We start from the raw sequence: 18,035 nt of genomic DNA on the forward strand, positions 1-18,035 counted from the left end.
AACCTCCAACATTCTTGTATTTGATTTACCAACGTACCTCTTTTGGGGAGATCTGTTACATATATCTCTAAGCAATCTATACTATCAATATCTCTGCCATTTTTAAAATTTGATAAAATATTCCGTTTATCCATTCTCCTGCGACATTCTCTTCCTTAAAACCTAGCAGTACTAAAAAGGGCTCTCCTTCACTCACAGAGTGAAGACAGGTAATGAAGTCCTGTCCTGTGATGTCTCATAGAATCAGAGACAGCTTTAATGTGACCTTGGTGTTTTCTCAAGAGTACAGACAATGCAAAAACAGGGTTAACCTCATGATACTTAAAACAGTTTGAACCTGAGTTTACACATGAAGTTTCCAAGAGAGTGAATTAAAAACTGAAAATGACCATATTAAAAATAATTCATTCTACTTAAGGAAAAATAATTTGTTTTATTGTATAAATGACAATTTCAACAAGAGTATAAATTAGGTACAAGTATATAAACTGGAAGATAGGGTGTGTGCGTGTTCAGTTGTATCCCACTCTTTGGGACCCCATGGACTGTAGCCCACCAAGCTCCTCTGTCCATGGAATTTTCAAGCAAGAATACTGGAGTAGGTTGCCATTTCCTACTCCAGGAGAACTTCCTGACCCAGGGATTGAACCTGCATTTCCTGAGTCTCCTGCCTTGGCATTGGCAGACAGGTTCTTTACCACTGAGCCACCTAGGAAGTCCTGGAAGATAGGGTGTTTACATTCAAACATCATTCTAGTGATGGGCAATTTAAATACATTCGATATAATAAAAATTGAGAGTGCTACATTTTTGCATCATAAAAAAGCAAAGACAGGAATTATTCCTGTCCACTCAGTAACTCACAAAGATTTGCATAACAATTTCCACAAACTGATCTCAGAAGCAGAGCATCGTTTCATTATCAAAGAGAACAAACTGTGAAATATTACAATCTGTGCTTCATATGATATTGTCTGAAGCAATCTGTATAAGAAATAACATCAAGATTCATAATTGCACAAATCTGAAAGATCTTACATTTTCCCTGACAAATTACACTGCTGTCGTAACTCACAAAGAAGTATTTGTAGTATTTTATGAACTGTTTACTCTCTTGGATTGCAAATTGTTTAGCTAACTTATACAAACTTTTTGGCTGCAAATCTTGAATGTCATAGGCCTGGGTCAGGTTATACTCCAGCTTCCAATTGGATTCTCCCTTTAGATTAGCATCTGTCAGGTTCAAGTAATACTGCAGCATATCCTATAGTTAAAAAATAGTTAAAAAGAGTTATAAAGCCTGGTTCATATTTTGGCATATAACATACTGCATAGCAAGTAGAGTTCTTATTAGGATTTATGTTATCTTCTTAATTTTAAAGTGTAGTCATTTTAAAAACTAAGAATCGTTTTTAAGGAAAAAGAGTCCCGATAGAAAAATCTATATTGTTTTGTTCATGTAAAATAGAATGAAAGAACATAATAGAAAATAATCCAATAGAAAATAATTCAACTATACAGAAAGATATACAGAATAAAAAGCCTTCAGTTCATACACCTCAGAAGTAACCACTGCTAACAACTGTCTATAAATCAGTTATATGCAGCAGGTGGCTTGTACAAGCCCACAAATGCTGTCAAATTTTCAGGAAATTCCAAGCTAGTTTATATCATTACCACAGCTTGAAATTGGCCATTTGGGGAGTATTTATGCCATGGAAATTGGCAAACACTACAAAACAAAGCACCTTCCACCCCCCAGTGAGCCAGCTATTAAACGTTTACCAGCACTCCAGTGTATGCGTGCTGTTCCAGACTGTATGTACAAAAGAAATACAGGTATTTGATTTCTTTTTACTATCTTTTTCATTTTTTCATAAAATGAAATCAAAGTATACAAACTATTTTGCACTTTAAAAAATGACATAGTGTTATAGCAGGTACATCTTTCTATGTCAATGTACACACACACACACACACACACACACATGAGTTTCAGATCTAAGAACAGGCAACTAATAGCTGTAAAAAATTTCTTTTGGACTACTTTTATCAGTCAATTGTTGTATTATCTTTCTTAATTTAATGCTTATGTATTAAAACCAGATTTCTCCTGCACTATTGTTTTTTGTAAAAACATGCTCCAGGGAATAATAGAATTATTGCTTACTAAATTGCCTAGGAGAAAAATGCAGTTACATCAGTAAAGACTTTACCTGAGAAATTCTTTTCAAATTACATATTTGTTGAAAGGTACAGTATTCATAAACTAAATGCCTAGCCTTTTGAAGCTGAGTTGATATAAAGCTGACATTCAAAACACAAAAAAGAAGACATCTTGAGATTTCAACATAAAGTACAACACATTCAACTAAACTGATGAAAACTACATAGACATGCAAAACTATGAAGTCAATTCTAAAAGTTACAGCAACTTACCAATAATTTATAATCATGAGGATCATATTGAAATAGTCTGACACCAGGATTGTTGGTCAGTCTCTCTAAAACACTTCTCACTGGAGTAACAGCAGGAGCCACAAACAAAGAATTTACTGGTTTTCCTGGACAAAACATATATACATAAATATATGTATTTTTAACAATTGAGCTTAATAATATTAAAAATACAAAAAGTTTCAGATTAAATAGTCAAATAATGCATGATGCTTGATGGATCCTGATTTAAAACAACAGTAAAGAGACACTTTTGAGAAAACAGGGAAAGCTTTATTAGGAAGGAGATTAAAAGAATTATTGTTGGTTCTGTTAGTTAAGTTAATGGAATTACGATTATGTTGTCATCCAAATATTTTACCAATGTGTGATGCATGTAGTGTTGAAATACATTTAATGTTTGACATTTACTTTCAAATACCTCAAAAAAAAGAATCATGGGTAAAACAAATCTTGATAGATATTTGAATATCTCTGCTTTTATATATATGTGAAATTTTTCATGATAAAAATATCCAACTTATTACAAGTATACACACATGAAAAATACAAAGCTAGTTTTTTTGTACTCCACCTATGACAATATTCCAATAATTACATAATAAGAATTTGATTAAAGTGTCACCATGTTTCATGTCTATTATAGAACTAAATTTCTTTCTGAGTAAAAAAGCTATCAGAGGCTGAAAAATGGTCATTTTTACCAAGTCCAGTCATCCTAGATGAAAAAGGCAAAACATCTCAAAAATGTTCTCCAATTACTGAAATATATATATATATATATATATTTTTTTTTTTATCCTGGCTGACTACTAAAAAAATCAAAACTTTTATTTTGTTAACTCTCAGTTTTCTGCCCTCATACAGAAGTTATCTTTAAGAATAGATAATCATTGTCTTATTTAATGCAAGTGCTCCTTCTGTTTTTTTTCCTTTAATGCTGAGTAGATGACCATGTTGGTAAGCACTTAAAAGTTAAGAGCTTAATATATTTTACTTTAAACCACAGTAAACTGTGCTTTGCTCTTTAAATTCTAAGTAAAACTAGTCATAGCAAAAGAAACTTGAGGACTTCCCTGGTGGTCCAGCGGTTAAGAATCCATCCACCCGCAAATGCAGTGAACACAGGTTTGGTCCCTGGTCCAGAAAGAGTCCACATGCTGAGGGACAACTAAGCCTGTGTGCCATAACTACTGAAACCCGCACACCCTAGGGCCTGTACCCCCAACAAGAGAAGCCACAGCAGTGAGAAGCATGCACCCCACAACTAGAGAAGCCTGCACATAGCACCAAAGACCCAGCACAGTCAAAAATAAATACATTTTTTTTAAAGTATGGCAAAACCCACCACAATATTATAATTAGCCTCCAATTAAAAATAAATGAATAAAAAAAAAAAGAAAGAAAGAATCTTGAGTCTCACAAGTAAAACAAAAACAGTGCTTCTCTAAGCTTTCAGACCTAAAAGAACATTTGAGTGAGCTGAAGGTTTCAGAGGCTTTTGGGTCAACAGCAATCAGATGATGATGGCTTTGGGAAGTTAATAAGAAGTCCAGCAGTTGGACTAGATATAGTCCTACACACTATAGGACTATATATATACTCATTGAAGGTAAGTGAGAACAAGCTAGTGCTGGCAAGTAGATTTAATAAACTTTAAATTTACTGGATCAGTAAAAGTTAATATTCACTATTTTGTGTAGCAAATGGATACAAATAGAACATTCTATTACCTTTTTTATCTGAAAGAACCATAATACTATCTCTGTGAGTATGTCCATAAAATTGTCCTGCAATGATGTCACTGTATTTTCTAAAAATGTCTATCAATTTCTCATTATGGTATTTTCTCATTGCTGGGATGCCCCTTGCATAAGGCAGATACCCCACTGGAACATGAGCTATGATGTACACCTGCAGAGAGAAACACAAAGAGGACTGATGGGATTCTTTCTGCACACTTATCATAACAAAAAGACATTTAGATACCCAAGATTGAAAGTACACTAATTAAATTTTAGAAAACAAATATACCATCTCTCCTACTCATTTATCAAAAAAGGAGAAGTTATGAAACTATTAATGGTCTTAAATTTATACTTGTCTATTTAAACTGCATGGTTTATGATATAATAGTCTTCCCAGGTGGCGCTAGTGGTAAAGAACCCACCTGCCAATGCAGGAGACATGAGAGACGTGGGTTTGATCCCTGGGTTGGGAAGATCCCCTGGACATTATGATATTAGGTAACGGTGACCATGCTGCAGTCCATGGGGTCGCAAAGAGAAGGACACAACTGAGTGACTGAACTGAACTGAACTGATCAAGCCTTACAGCAAAATAAAACAAAACTGGCATCAACAACAGAGCAAATCATGAACTGTTTCATGCAAGAACATCTTTAAATTTTAATACTTTTATTAATACCTGACCCCTTGCAAGTCTAATAAATTCACAGGTATAACCCTCTGTTTATCCCCAGTGATGTTGGTCTATGGCATCTACCTTCTCTTTATTTTGCTGAGAGATGTTCAGTGTATTTTCTAGCCATTCAAATTGATTTGCTGGATCAGTCTGATTTAGGGTCACGGAATTTGGGCCATAGTATAAGTTTGTGTTGAGACTGATGATCCGAAGTTTCGGATTATTTGAAACTTTCTGTGTATAAAAGCCACCTATAAAAACAAATTTTAAACATATTCTATTAATAAAATAATACACAGATACATAGACACTGTGAAAGCAAAAATCTTAATTAAGGTTTACAATCCTTTTAGGAAGGTTATACTTATTTCTCATTGCCTCATTTGCACTTAAATAGGCTTATCATTGGATAAGAATCAGATTTAACAAACACTTACTGATTGTGTCAAGTCCAGTGCTGCCACTTCTACATACTAAGGTCACAACAGTTGTGTTTAACATTCTTATGAAAGGATAACTAGGCAATGAGGTACTGATTTTTATCAAGGAACGATTAAGAAATCAACTTCTACCTTTGTATGTTTGGGGAATTAAGAGATACAATGAAATCTAAAATGTAAAGAATGAGAACACTGAAGATACAATAGCAGATAAATCAGAGCTGCTAGACTCTCAGGTGAGATGGGCTTAAACGCACAGCCCGCACACCTGTGAACCAGTGGTGACCAACACTGCCGTCATGGCGCTTTCAGAGTTAGCCGCTGGGCCCTTGGCCCACTCACCATCCATGCCACTCCTCGGCTTTCAAACATGGTAAGGCCTCTCGGAAAACTGGGCACAGAGACTCTTCAGAATTGGCACACCCAAGCAAACGCTAAATATCTAAGTCCAAACAATGTTAACTGGACAAAAACAGAGACAAAATAAGGCTGAGTAAATCTTTCACTTACCTTTCCTTAAAGTAGTAATAGCGTCTTCAGTCAGCCATGGTTTCCAGAGGTTTGCTACTGCGTTGTACACTTTGCTGGTGACTACAGGCAGTTGATCCTGGCCACAAACAATATAATCCAACATTGAAACTCTGAAGATACATGGATGAATTAATTTAAACATGACTTGAGCGATTACTACCATAGGAGGCATCTGGAGATGCTGGAATACTAGATATACTTAATTTTTCAAGGAATTTATGGCTTTGTTGGAGAGATGGAGAACAAAATGCAAGCAGCCATCTATAAGACAACGTGCTAGGAACCATCGCAAGGATCCGGTGAGTGGAGAAATGAGAATAATCAAGGCTGCCCTAGAGAGTCAGCAGGGAGAATGAGAAGAGCATTTGAACCAGACCTTGAAGAATGATTTCATCAAGTTGATAGGAAAGGGAATCAAAGTAAAATCAATGGCCCAGACACAAACATGGTGCCGTGTACAGAAAAAAGCCCTTGTTTTGGCATAACTGAAGTACAAAATGGATGTGGGAGTGTGCTCATTAGACACTGAAGGCAACTTGCCCCTGAAAATTTAAGTTCTGGTGAAGCATTCCTAGGAAGTGGAGAAAAAGTCATGATTTCAGAATTAAACAAAGTCCTCTGAAATGTTAACACTAGTATAAAGCATTTTAACTTCTTGAAAGAAGACTTATAACCACATGTTTTTGATTTGAAGTCTCTTCATGTCAACCCTAAATATTCATTGGAAAGACTGATGCTGAAGCCGAAGTTCTAACACTTTGGCCACCTGATGCAAAGAGCCGACTCACTGGAAAAGACCCTGATGCTGGGAAAGACTGAAGCCAAAAGGAGAAGAGGGTGGCAGAGGATGAGATAGATAGCATCACCGACTCAATGGAATGAATCTGAGCTAACTCTGGGATATAGTGAAGGACAGGGAAGCCTGGCGTGCTGCAGTCCATGGGGTTGCAAAGAGACACGACTTAGTGACTAAACAACAACTCTTCATGTTAGCCTAAATCATATCATTTTGATTTTCTAAATATTATATGTATAATATATTAGACAGTATTTTTATCATCCTACTTTATCGTATCATTATTAAAGAACCCTTATGCTGATATAAGCTCTAGACAAGAAAAATAAAGCTTCAAGAAAATAGATACTGAATAAAAACTCAGAAATCATTTGTGAAATTGAGTGATTATTTCTATTTTCTTTTCAAAAAATTATACTAAAAAACTGAAGCCATTTTCTTCACTTTCTTCATTTCCCTCTCTATATTGGTGACCCAGATCTCTTTCTTCAAGGAGTTTCACTGACATCATTAATTAAAATGCTTTACCTTTTTAAAAATAACATTCAAGTCACATTAGTTCCTAATACATATGCCTAATACTGAACTGAATACATGATTAAAATATAACTATATTCAGGGAAAGTTGTAAGCAGATGACTTCTTTTAACTGAAGGTAATTATTCAAAGTATATTTTCAGTTTGTGTCAGAGATCGAAGTGATCTGTCTGAAAGTTACACAGTGACTTTGCCCAATCTAAATCCTAATCAAACATTGGTAAGCATCATCATCATAAAAAAACCTAACATTTTAGCCATTTGTTTACTTCAGGATGGATGCCAAGATACTGGTATAGTCATGTAGAGTCAAAATTATATAAACATTACCCTAGACTTTTCTCTCTGCTTTAAACATGAGAAATATGAGCACCAGAGTTAAGTGATTTATTCAGGGAGAGCTTGTCAGTTCCAGTTCAGGTCAGTCGCTCAGTCATGTCCGACTCTTTGTGACACCATGAATCGCAGCACGCCAGGCCTCCCTGTCCATCACCAACTCCCGGAGTTCACTCAGACTCACGTCCATCGAGTCGGTGATGCCATCCAGCCATCTCATCCTCTGTCGTCCCCTTCTCCTCCTGCCCCCAATCCCTCCCAGCATCAGAGTCTTTTCCAATGAGTCAACTCTTCGCATGAGGTGGCCACAGTACTGGAGTTTCAGCTTCAACATCATTCCCTCCAAAGAAATCCTAGGGCTGATCTCCTTCAGAATGGATTGGTTGGATCTCCTTGCAGTCCAAGGGACTCTCAAGAGTCTTCTCCAACACCACAGTTCAAAAGCATCAATTCTTTGGCGCTCAGCCTTCTTCACAGTGCAACTCTCACATCCATACATGACCACTGGAAAAACCATAGCCTTGACTAGACAGACCTTTGTTGGCAAAGTAATGTCTCTGCTTTTGAATATGCTATCTAGGTTGGTCATAACTTTCCTTCCAAGGAGTAAGCATCAGTTCCAGAGCTAGATATAAATTCCACATCTCTCTACCATCACTTTTATATCCAATTATCTATTGCACAATGGGAAGTGGTGCCACCCACAGTTTGGTGGCACCAGCTTTGCCAGTGTAGGAGTATATGAGGATGCTGGTCTGGGCTGCTTCCTTGAGTGGTAATGGGAAGAAATCCTTGGGCTGTCCATATGAATATCTACTTCTGACATAATGGGTGGGAACTTGTGTCTGTATGTTTATGTAGCTATGTTTATATACACGTTGATGGGAGAAATAACACATCCAATTTATTTATTACTAACATTCAGCAGAATTTGATCTCAGATATGAGTAGCCTCTAGGTGAATTTGTTGTGGGGCTTTCATGTTACATTTGACATTCCTGAAACTGGGATGGAAGGAAAGATGGCAAAATAGTACAAAGAAGATTTTCAGATACAAGATCACAAGCCAGAAAGAGAAAAAAATTAGCTGTTTAAGGTATAAAGGCTGCCCAATTTATCCTAGTTGTACATGTAATAGGATATATTTTAGACTTGGATAGTACCTATATCTTTAAATTATTATATGATTTGGCTTCACAAAAAGAAGGCAGAGATAAGAGTAAAATGAAACCAATCCTCAGAGGAGTTAGGAAACAAATGTCCCGTGTCCCTGCTTCATGCTACAAAACCACCACTCCACTGACTGAGGGCTTATAATGTGCCAGGTAGGAAACTATGCCCTTTCCACCGAGCATCACTCAGATCAGATCAGATCAGATCAGTCGCTCAGTCGTGTCCGACTCTTTGCGACCCCATGAATCGCAGCACGCCAGGCCTCCCTGTCCATCACCAACTCCCGGAGTTCACTCAGACTCACATCCATCGAGTCAGTGATGCCATCCAGCCAACTCATCCTCTGTCGTCCCCTTCTCCTCTTGTCCCCAATCCCTCCCAGCATCAGAGTCTTTTCCAATGAGTCAACTCTTTGCATGAGCATCACTAATTCTCCCCAAAACTTTGCAAGGTTAAGTATTACTGCTCTTGTTTACAAATGATCAGGGATAATTACATGCATTACTCAAGTTGCTCAGCTATTAGAAGCAGCACAGGTTTTTAAATTCTAATGAATGTGACACTAAACCCCACAGGTTTCCATTACAGCAGTCTGTCTGTCACCTAAAGCTTATAAAAACAACATGTGTAACCTCTGGTTCCTGGAGACTGTCCACCTCCAGCCCTCTGCTCTGTGTGGTCTCACATTTCAACAGTAACAAAAGCTGATCACTAGTTAAGAGGCTGACTGTCACCAAGACTCACATATTATTCATCTCAAGACTGGAGGCCAGACCCAGGAAGTCACTTAAACTTAAGCTCGTCCTAAAAGTGCAACTTTCAAAGTCACAGTATTTAGATTAATTAACTAATATAATCAAGACCCTCATTAAGCAGTCTTTTGACATGAGATGGAAAAGATATTCTAAACATAAAGCAAACATAGACAAAGAAAGGCATGAAAGTAAACACCATGTTCAGGAAATGCTGATACGTTAGTCTGGCAAGAGCAAAGGACCTGTGAAAGGATGTTTGTTCAGCTGAACACAAAAGATACAGGATGTGGGCTCTGCCACTGAGTGACTGAGCACTTAAACGAGCACTGTTCTGGGCCTCAGTTTCCTCATTTATAAACTGAAGAGTTGATCTAGACCAAGGGTCAGCAAACTGTTTCTGTACAGGGTCAAATAATAATACTTCAGGCTTCAGGGTCATATAATCAATATGGTAACTATTCTCTGCTGTCACAGTACACAACAGCCACAGGTAAAACAGAAAGAACAGCCATGGCTCTATTCCAATAAAACTTTTATTTACAAAATCAACTGTCAGGCCGTAGCCTGACCACAGGCCCTGGTTTGTCAAGCCCTGCAATAATCTCTAAGATCTCTTGAATCTGAACAAATGTAAGATTCTACACTGCTACAGCGGATCCCTGTTACTGGAACTGCTATCCGACTGTTACGCACAGGCTGTTTAATAAAACAGCCACTCTAATAGAGGTTGAAGCCTAGGTTGTATCAGACATTAAAAATATTCTGAACATACTCTCTGCCTTGAATTATATTTTGAACATGGACTTCCCTTCCCTTCTTCCCTTCCCATAGAAGGGAAGATGATTCTCTATGCTTTGTTTTTAATCACAATCCAGCTTAGATCAGAGCGTGAGTAGCTTAGTATGTCTAATAGAAATTCTAAAGCATGTAAACATTTGTCAATATTAACCTTTTTATGCTAGCCTGAACATAGAAATTAAAATGAACAAAATAATTCAAAAAAAAAAAACTGAGGAAGAATAAGAAGGAAATCACAAATTAATAACTCATCAACTAATAATCTGCTTCCAAAACCCCACTATGGACATAACTTTTTTGAACTATTAAGAGTCAGTTTTAAGTCCCCAAACCATGTGTCTTGCCTTCCTTGATGGTTAGTGTTAAGAGCACACTCTACCTCCACGAGCCCTGATCCCATGCTCTGTTATCAACCAGTTAGTTGCAAAACTTTGACGCTACTGATGGGAAAAATCCTTCAAGCATTTCCAGAAGTTGTGGTCAAATTTACCTGTGGCCAGTAGTCATGATTTCCCAATGCAGGGAAAACCTGGAAATTTGGAAAGAGACGCTGGATAGTGATTGTGATATTAGCAATCACATTTATGACTTTGTCTGTTGAGAGTTCAAGCACTGGAACATGAGGTGGGCTATCCCTGAAAAGAAGACAGAACCAGAGAAAACAAAATCAGTTTCTATAAAAAGTCACTAGACTCTTGTGTAAAGCTTTGCTGTATTGTCATTGTCAAAGTCTACCATAAATCAACAGATGATAAAGTGTTGACAAACTACTCTGCACTTACTTTTGTTCCACTGAGAACCCTAAAGAAAAAGAAAACCTGTGAAATATAAAAGATAAACTGAAAATGTCAGCCTATTTCACTGCCTGACTGAAGATTTATAAGAGGCAAAAATGCTTAGTAATTAAAAGCACAGACTCCAGGGCCAAAAGTGCCAGGTTTGCCCTCTTATAGCTGTGAGCACTTGGACAAGTTACTTAGATGCTCAGGGCCTTAATTTCCTTATCTGTAAAATGGGAAGAATAATAACAATATCTATTGTGGAGATTAAACAAGTTACAACGTATAAGTTAAAATAAGGCCATGATCATTACTGCAGGTATAGGAAATACAGAACTCTTCACTCTGTCATGATGAACAGAATTAGTTAACTACACCACCAGAAGATGATGTTCGTAAAATCGCTATCACAGGTTAATTCCCATTGCTGACTTTTGTTTTTTGATTATTTAATCAAGACTTATTATCACATTAATAAACATCTCAAGATAATGACACAAAAAGCTATTTATAAACTCATCTCTTAGTTAATATGGACATATTTCTAGAGGATATATTCTAAACAAATAAAACTGGGACTTTGAAAGTTTTTCTTATCCCTAATAATGCTGACTTATTTGATCTAGTATTTTTTAAGCCCCAATAATTCTTAACATGTAAATTAAGTTTCTTATGAAATTCAACATCTTAATGATGCTTAGGACACTGTAGATATATACTCAGTAACTATATGATATTTATGCAATCACTCACCCTGTCCATATCATAAAAGATACTTTTTGTCCTGAATTTTTAATAAAATCAAGTGCTGAAAAAATGAGGCGATAAGGAGAATCACACATTACATCTCCAAAAGGACCAGGATCTGAGGCTTCTGCACCTTTGGAGGAAGCGCACACTTTTCTGTGGTCACCTGTGATGTGGTAAGTAGGATCTAAGTGGAAGTCCGTCACGTGCCAAAACTGTCCTGTGGATGAGAAAACAAGTGGTGTTAAACCTACTTCTCTTTTGGAATTCCCATACAAATACTTACAGTAAGACGAAATAGGAGTTCCATCCTGTGTTAGAGGAAAGACTTAGCAATTTAAATATCCATGTGCTGAGTAGCTCAGTAGTCCTGTCCAACTTTTTGTGAACCCAGGGACTGTAGCCCTCCTGGCTCATCTGTCCATGACATTTCCCAGGAAAGAATCCTGGAATGGATTTATACTTCCTTCTCCAGAGGCTCTTCCCACCCCAGGGATCAAACCCATGTCACTTGCATCTCCTACATTGGCAGGTGGATTCTTTACTACTAGTGCCACCTGGGAGGCCCAAATATCCATATGCCCTGAAATTAAGCACAGTCTTTCCCTGTGAGAAATACTGACTCTAAAGATAGTACAAAGATTTTAGCAGAATTCACTATTTGCACACAACAAAATTGATGAAATCAGTGACAGCGTGACTACTTAACAATGACCTGATAACAAACATACGTTTTCATAGTGATATACATGGAAACCCCTTTCTGGGAAGTCCATAATAATCCCATATATTGTATCTTAATATGCTTATTAAGGAAGAAGCTTAATATGCTTAAGGAAGAAGCATATCTTCTTCCTTATAGAACTTAATGTTTTAGAAATTATTTTCTTCTTGTAGAAAAATGGACATAAAAATATGATGTGTTTTGTTAGAGTTACACAGTGAAGAGATTGCAGATGTTTGTATGTATGTTAGTCATTCAGTCACATCTGACTCTTTGCCACCGCATGGACTGTAGCCAGCCAGGCTCCTGTGTTCATGGAATTCTCCAGGCAAGAATACGGAAATGGGTAGCCATTGCCTTCTCTAGGTGATCTTCCCAACCCACGTATCTGCATCACAGGCAGATTCTTTACTGTCTGAGCCACCAGGGAAGAGATTTCAGTACTTGTAACTAATAAATCTTACTCCTAATTTCGTGTAAAACCTTGCCTCTCAACATTAATGGAAAATGAGTCTTTAGCTTTCAGCCAAAAATAGCCATTGCTAGAGGTTCTCAAAAGCTATTTAATAGAGGAACATCTTCTATTATACATGGTCTAAACTGTTAATAATATTAAGGGAAGCATTTGTTAAAGAAGATGCTTCCATTTGGGTTTTCAGGGAGAAGCCCAGGAACCACTTGATAGCACCCTTGCTTGGAAATCATCTTGACAAAGATTCTTTCACTGAAGGAAACACTAGTACTAATAAGCATAGTAGCAGCTCTCTTTATTAAGTACTCACCATATGCCAGACATTGTGGAAACAACTGAAATATACTATGTAATTTCGTTCTCAAAACTACTTCTTAAGCAGGAATCCCTGTTCCTATTTTAGAGTTGAGAAATTAATAATGGGTCAATTATAACATCTGCTCTAGTATATGCAGCTTTAGAAACAGGAGAGCCAAAATCTGAACCCCTCTTTTGAAAGGCCCTCAAGTTTGCCCTCAAGTTTGATTTACATATATCTTCATGAGACTTTTTCAGGCTTTGAATTTTGAGCTTAATCTGCTAATGACTAATTTACAATAGGAAACACATCAGAAGTGACAGAGTAGCAACTTACCACACCAGGAGCATGGAAAAAATGAGCAGAATACAAAATTTTATCTATACAAATAATAAAAAACTAAGTTTGCACCTGAGAAAATACTTGAATAAAACCCAAAGCTGGATAATAAAGTAGACAATTGAAAGCAGTTGATTTAAGGTAGAAAAGGCATATGATATATATTTGGGATGTTGTTTCTCCACGACGTTGTTACAACAGCGCATTTTAAGCCCATAGCTAAGAAGTGGTAGATAAAAAAATCCAGAACAAAGTAGTCCTCAAATAGTTTTCACGGTCAATTACTTGGTATTCAGTCCTCATGTGAAAGCTTTTGCCATGAATAATTTATTTTATTCCATAATGCAGAAAGTACTCCAACTTTTTTCCAGCTTGGGCCTACTTTACTCAGCACATAAAGTGGATTGGCAGATAACTCAGAATCATCCTGGAGACAGCTCTTCCTTGGGGTATAAATATACACTGCACCTCAGTTTTATGTAAATATGTATATTATTCAAAGAATGTTAAGGTGTGTAGTGAACTTACAAGCAAAAAAGCATAGTGTTATGGTTAAGAATGGGGGCTCCACAGACTTCCCTGGCAGTCCAGTGGTTAAGACTATGTGCTCCCAAAGCAGGGGACATGGGTTCAAGTCCTGGTTAGGGAATAAAAGTCCCACATGCCCCGCCACATAGCAAAAATAAATAAATAATTTAAAAAATAAAAATTAAAAATGAATAGGGGCTCCAGAGTTAGACTGCTTGACTTCAAACCCAAGCTCTTCTTCCCAATCTAGTACGATCTTGGCCTGTTTCATCCGTAAAATGGAAATAATATTATTGTCTACTGAATGAGGGTTAAGTGACTTAGTAGAAATAAAGGCCTGGTACTTGGTAAGCTCAGCATTAGTTATATTGTTCTTCATTTGTAATGTCAAGTTTGCATTTGACACTGAATTTCCTCATTTCCAAGTAGTGGAAATGTATTGCGTGCTTACTTTAATACTGTTTCTTATGCTTTACCTGTATTTACTGACCATTATTTTCATTTTACAGATAAGTCCAAATCACATATGGCATATGCAACAGAACTAAGACAGCAATTCCAGAAATCTGATTCCAGAGTTGATACTGTTCTGAACAACTGCACACAGTGCCTCACTGTGTTAGTTCACATGCAAAAGTCCTTTCAGAATAACAAAGTCCTTTCATCTCACTTGCCTCATGCAAAATAGGTAACACACCTACAGGAAATACTGCGTCAAGTAAGGGACAGGAAATTACTAATATATTACATTTTTCTAAACAAAATTTTTGTAAAACAAAGCTGGAAACACATTGAAGACACTCGTCTGATGTAACCTGTTACCTGGATTTATACATCCCCAGCATCTAGAATATGTCTGATCTATGGTAGGTCCCCAATAAACATTCTTTCATTTAGGCACGGGAAGATTCAGGATTTCCTCAAGATCACATGGTGACTCGGTAATGAAAGCTGAAATGCAACCAGTCTCTCCAGATTTTCAGTCTAGCGCTCTTTCCACCACCATTGCACTGCTGAACATATCAGTTGGGGGTAATTATTTAGATGCACTGAAGGGTGTCTTTAAGAAGAAGCCAAGAATGGAGCCCTGACAGGTTCTTAACCCGGGATTTATCAATAATAAACATCTAGAGACCTCACCTCCCGCCTCTAATGAAATGTACACAAAATACTGTTTGTGTGTGTGTGTGTGTCCAAGGCTATAGACCTGGCCTGTGGCAGAGCCCACACTTCAACCCAGATTCTCTGGTTCACAGTCCAACATGCTTTTCACTACTCAATTATCACATCTTGTTTGGCAAATAGGGAAATCTCATGTGTCTCAGTGGTAAAGAATCCACCTGCAATGCAGGTGACACAGATTCGATTCCTGGGTCAGGAAGATCCCTGGAGAAGGAAATAGCAACCCATTCCAGTATTCTTGTCTGAAAAATCCCCTGGACAGAGAGGAGCCTGGTGGACTACACACAGTCCATGAGGTCTCAAAGAGTCAAACATGACTTAGTGACTAAATCTTTTAGAAGATTCTCACAAATGTATATTGGGTGTTTGAACCCTGGTTCCCCCTCTCCCTGCCTCTTCCTCAGGCAACAACTCTGAGTAGCTTCCTTACAGAAACAGGGAGCTGTGGAGATTCACCAGACCACAGAAATCTGTCATGGAGGCCTTCAGCAATCAGACCCTTAAAACCAAAAGGTGAATTTGCCAAGCGCTGGCCTCCTGCAATCTAGGACATTTTATCTCAGAATCCTAAACAGCCACATAATTGAAGAGAGACAGCTTTAATGAAAGCAGAAACCAGCATACATAAGTATTTGGGGACAATTTTTTGTTACGACCGACAGTTGGGAAACCAGACTGACAGTTCTAGCTTTCAAATGAGTCATGAGCCCCTGAGTCATGAGGACTTGGCTCTTGGACAAATAGGCATGTGAGAAAGTAAAGTGATACAGATAAGCAGTCTCAGCAGTCAGCACTGCGCTGTTTCAGAGACAGCTATGCCCAAACCACAAAACATAAAAATAACTCCACCTTGCCCATTTACCCCTCCTCTAGATAACAGAGCCACCACGAGCACCTGTGTGCGGAGTCTGTGTCTGACTCTTTGTGACCCTATGAACTGCAGCCCATCAGGCTCATAGGATTCTCCAGGCAAGAATACTGGTGTGGGTTGCCATGCCCTTCTCCAGGGGATCTTCCCAACCCAAGGTTGAACTCATGTCTCCTACACTGGAAAGCTGTTTTTTTTTACCACTGAGTCCCCAGGGAAGCCCAGATAACTGAGCAATTCTATTTGAAAATGAGTCAGGGAGGTGGGGATATCCTGACACTGAAGGCTCATATGGCATCATAACATCTCCCATCCAACGTTTATCTATTCAGGACCAGTGGTTCTCAAACTCCAGCATCTACCAGAATCAGCTAGAGGGTTTGTTACACGGATGGTTGGGGTTTAGGATTTAGTAGGACTTCAGTTCAGTCGCTCAGTCGTGTCCGACTCTTTGCGACCCCATGCAGGCCAGGCCTCCCTGTCCATCACCAACTCCCGGAGTTTACTCAAACTCATGTCCATCGAGCCAGTGATGCCATCCAGCTATCCCATCCTCTGTCGTCCCCTTCTCCTCCTGCCCCCAATCCCTCACAGCATCAGGGTCTTTTCCAATGAGTCAACTCTTTGCATGAGGTGGCCAAAGTGTTGGAGTTTCAGCTTTAGCATCAGTCCTTCCAATGAACACCCAGGACTGATCTCCTTTAGAATGGACTGGTTGGATCTCCTTGCAGTCCAAGGGACTTGGGGGTGACTAAAAAATTGCACTTTTAACCCGTTTAGGTGATGCTGGGGCTCTTGGTCCCAAACCTCACTTTGAGAATCACTTCCGTCCAGGTAGGCGTTGGGAATAAATAAAATTGACTCTGCCCTCAGAAAACCCAAGGGCGTCCAGGTAAAGTGAAATGAAGGCCCCGAGCGTTCTAACGTAGCCTAACGAGTAGGGAGCGCGGTGCCTGCGACCGTGCTGTGGTTGGTGAAGTAGGACGAAAAGGTCACCAAACTTGGCGAGCAGGATGGAATAAACTCCGAGTCGCACTGAAATGTACACTGCTGAGCGATTGAAACCCGGCAGCTCCCCCGCCCTACAAGGGCAGATTCGGGGCCCCTGGGAATGCGGGACATCCAGCCCCCAGCTTCTTTTTTCCCTCGAGACACGCAATGTTTCCTTCCTTTTGCCCGGGAGCAAAACACATATGGAGACACAAAGTGAAAACAACTGCACGAGAAGAGCAGCGCCCCTGTAGTGCCCCCACTGTTGTCTGCCAGTCCCGATCTCCCCGCCGAGCCGAGCGGGCACTCTGGTGCCTGCATCACCTCGCCCTCCCCGCGTCCCGCAGCGGGGGCACAGTCCCGGATCCGGGGCCCTTGGCGCAGGCGCCCCGCTGCCCCACTAGCTGGGCTTGCTTCGCGCATGCGCTTTGGCCGCGGCTCTCGGGCAGCTCCAGGGACAGAAAGGATACTACGACTCACCCACCGCGGGACCAGTGCCAGCGGGAGCCAGAGGCAGTCCGAGGCCGGGGCGGAAGTGCCAGGCGGCTAGCAGGCAACAGACAAGCGCCCCCAGCCGCGCCATCGCGAGTTGCAGCCACGGATCTGGGAGACTCTTGCTGTAAGCAGACTCCCCTGGACCCTGGGGCCTGGGGAATCCGGGAGGAGGTAGAAGACCTCTGCGGTTGTTAACGCCCAGCGGTCACGTGCTAGATTCCGATTCCTCAACGAGTGTTCTCTTGACCTTCAGCAGCTGTCCGGCGATTACCTGGTTTATTGTTGTTTCTAAATCGGTGACAGGTCCCGGAAGGAATGTGCTTGAGGCAACCCCGCGCAGATTGGGTCCCCTAAGTGCCACTTGAC

At 39.3% G+C, this 18,035-nt stretch overlaps 1 protein-coding gene across 1 annotated transcript; it reads right to left on the reverse strand.

Moving 5' to 3' along the window:
* Positions 1-407: 407 nt before the first annotated feature.
* On the reverse strand, positions 408-18,035 carry SMPDL3A (sphingomyelin phosphodiesterase acid like 3A). Its single transcript, XM_055535024.1, has 8 exons — positions 17,655-18,035; positions 11,780-11,993; positions 10,738-10,882; positions 5,832-5,928; positions 4,963-5,132; positions 4,191-4,371; positions 2,440-2,564; positions 408-1,264 (listed from the first exon to the last, which is right to left on the reverse strand). Exons 1-8 carry the CDS (start codon positions 17,755-17,757, stop codon positions 947-949), a joined length of 1,353 nt encoding a protein of 450 aa, XP_055390999.1. The 5' UTR covers positions 17,758-18,035; the 3' UTR covers positions 408-946.

This window comes from Bubalus kerabau, chromosome 9 (genome assembly GCF_029407905.1).
Source record: "Bubalus kerabau isolate K-KA32 ecotype Philippines breed swamp buffalo chromosome 9, PCC_UOA_SB_1v2, whole genome shotgun sequence".
NCBI lineage: Eukaryota > Metazoa > Chordata > Mammalia > Artiodactyla > Bovidae > Bubalus > Bubalus kerabau.

Bases quoted from the DNA above. Each gene is read 5' to 3' on its own strand.
- SMPDL3A (XM_055535024.1), bottom strand. From the start codon at position 17,757: ATGGCGCGGCTGGGGGCGCTTGTCTGTTGCCTGCTAGCCGCCTGGCAC. The intron at 5,929-10,737 runs GTAAATTTGACC...GTTTGTGGCCAG, and splicing joins ATCATGACTACTGGCCACAG to GATCAACTGCCTGTAGTCAC. The intron at 1,265-2,439 runs GTAAGTTGCTGT...TTTTAACTATAG, and splicing joins CTCATGATTATAAATTATTG to GATATGCTGCAGTATTACTT.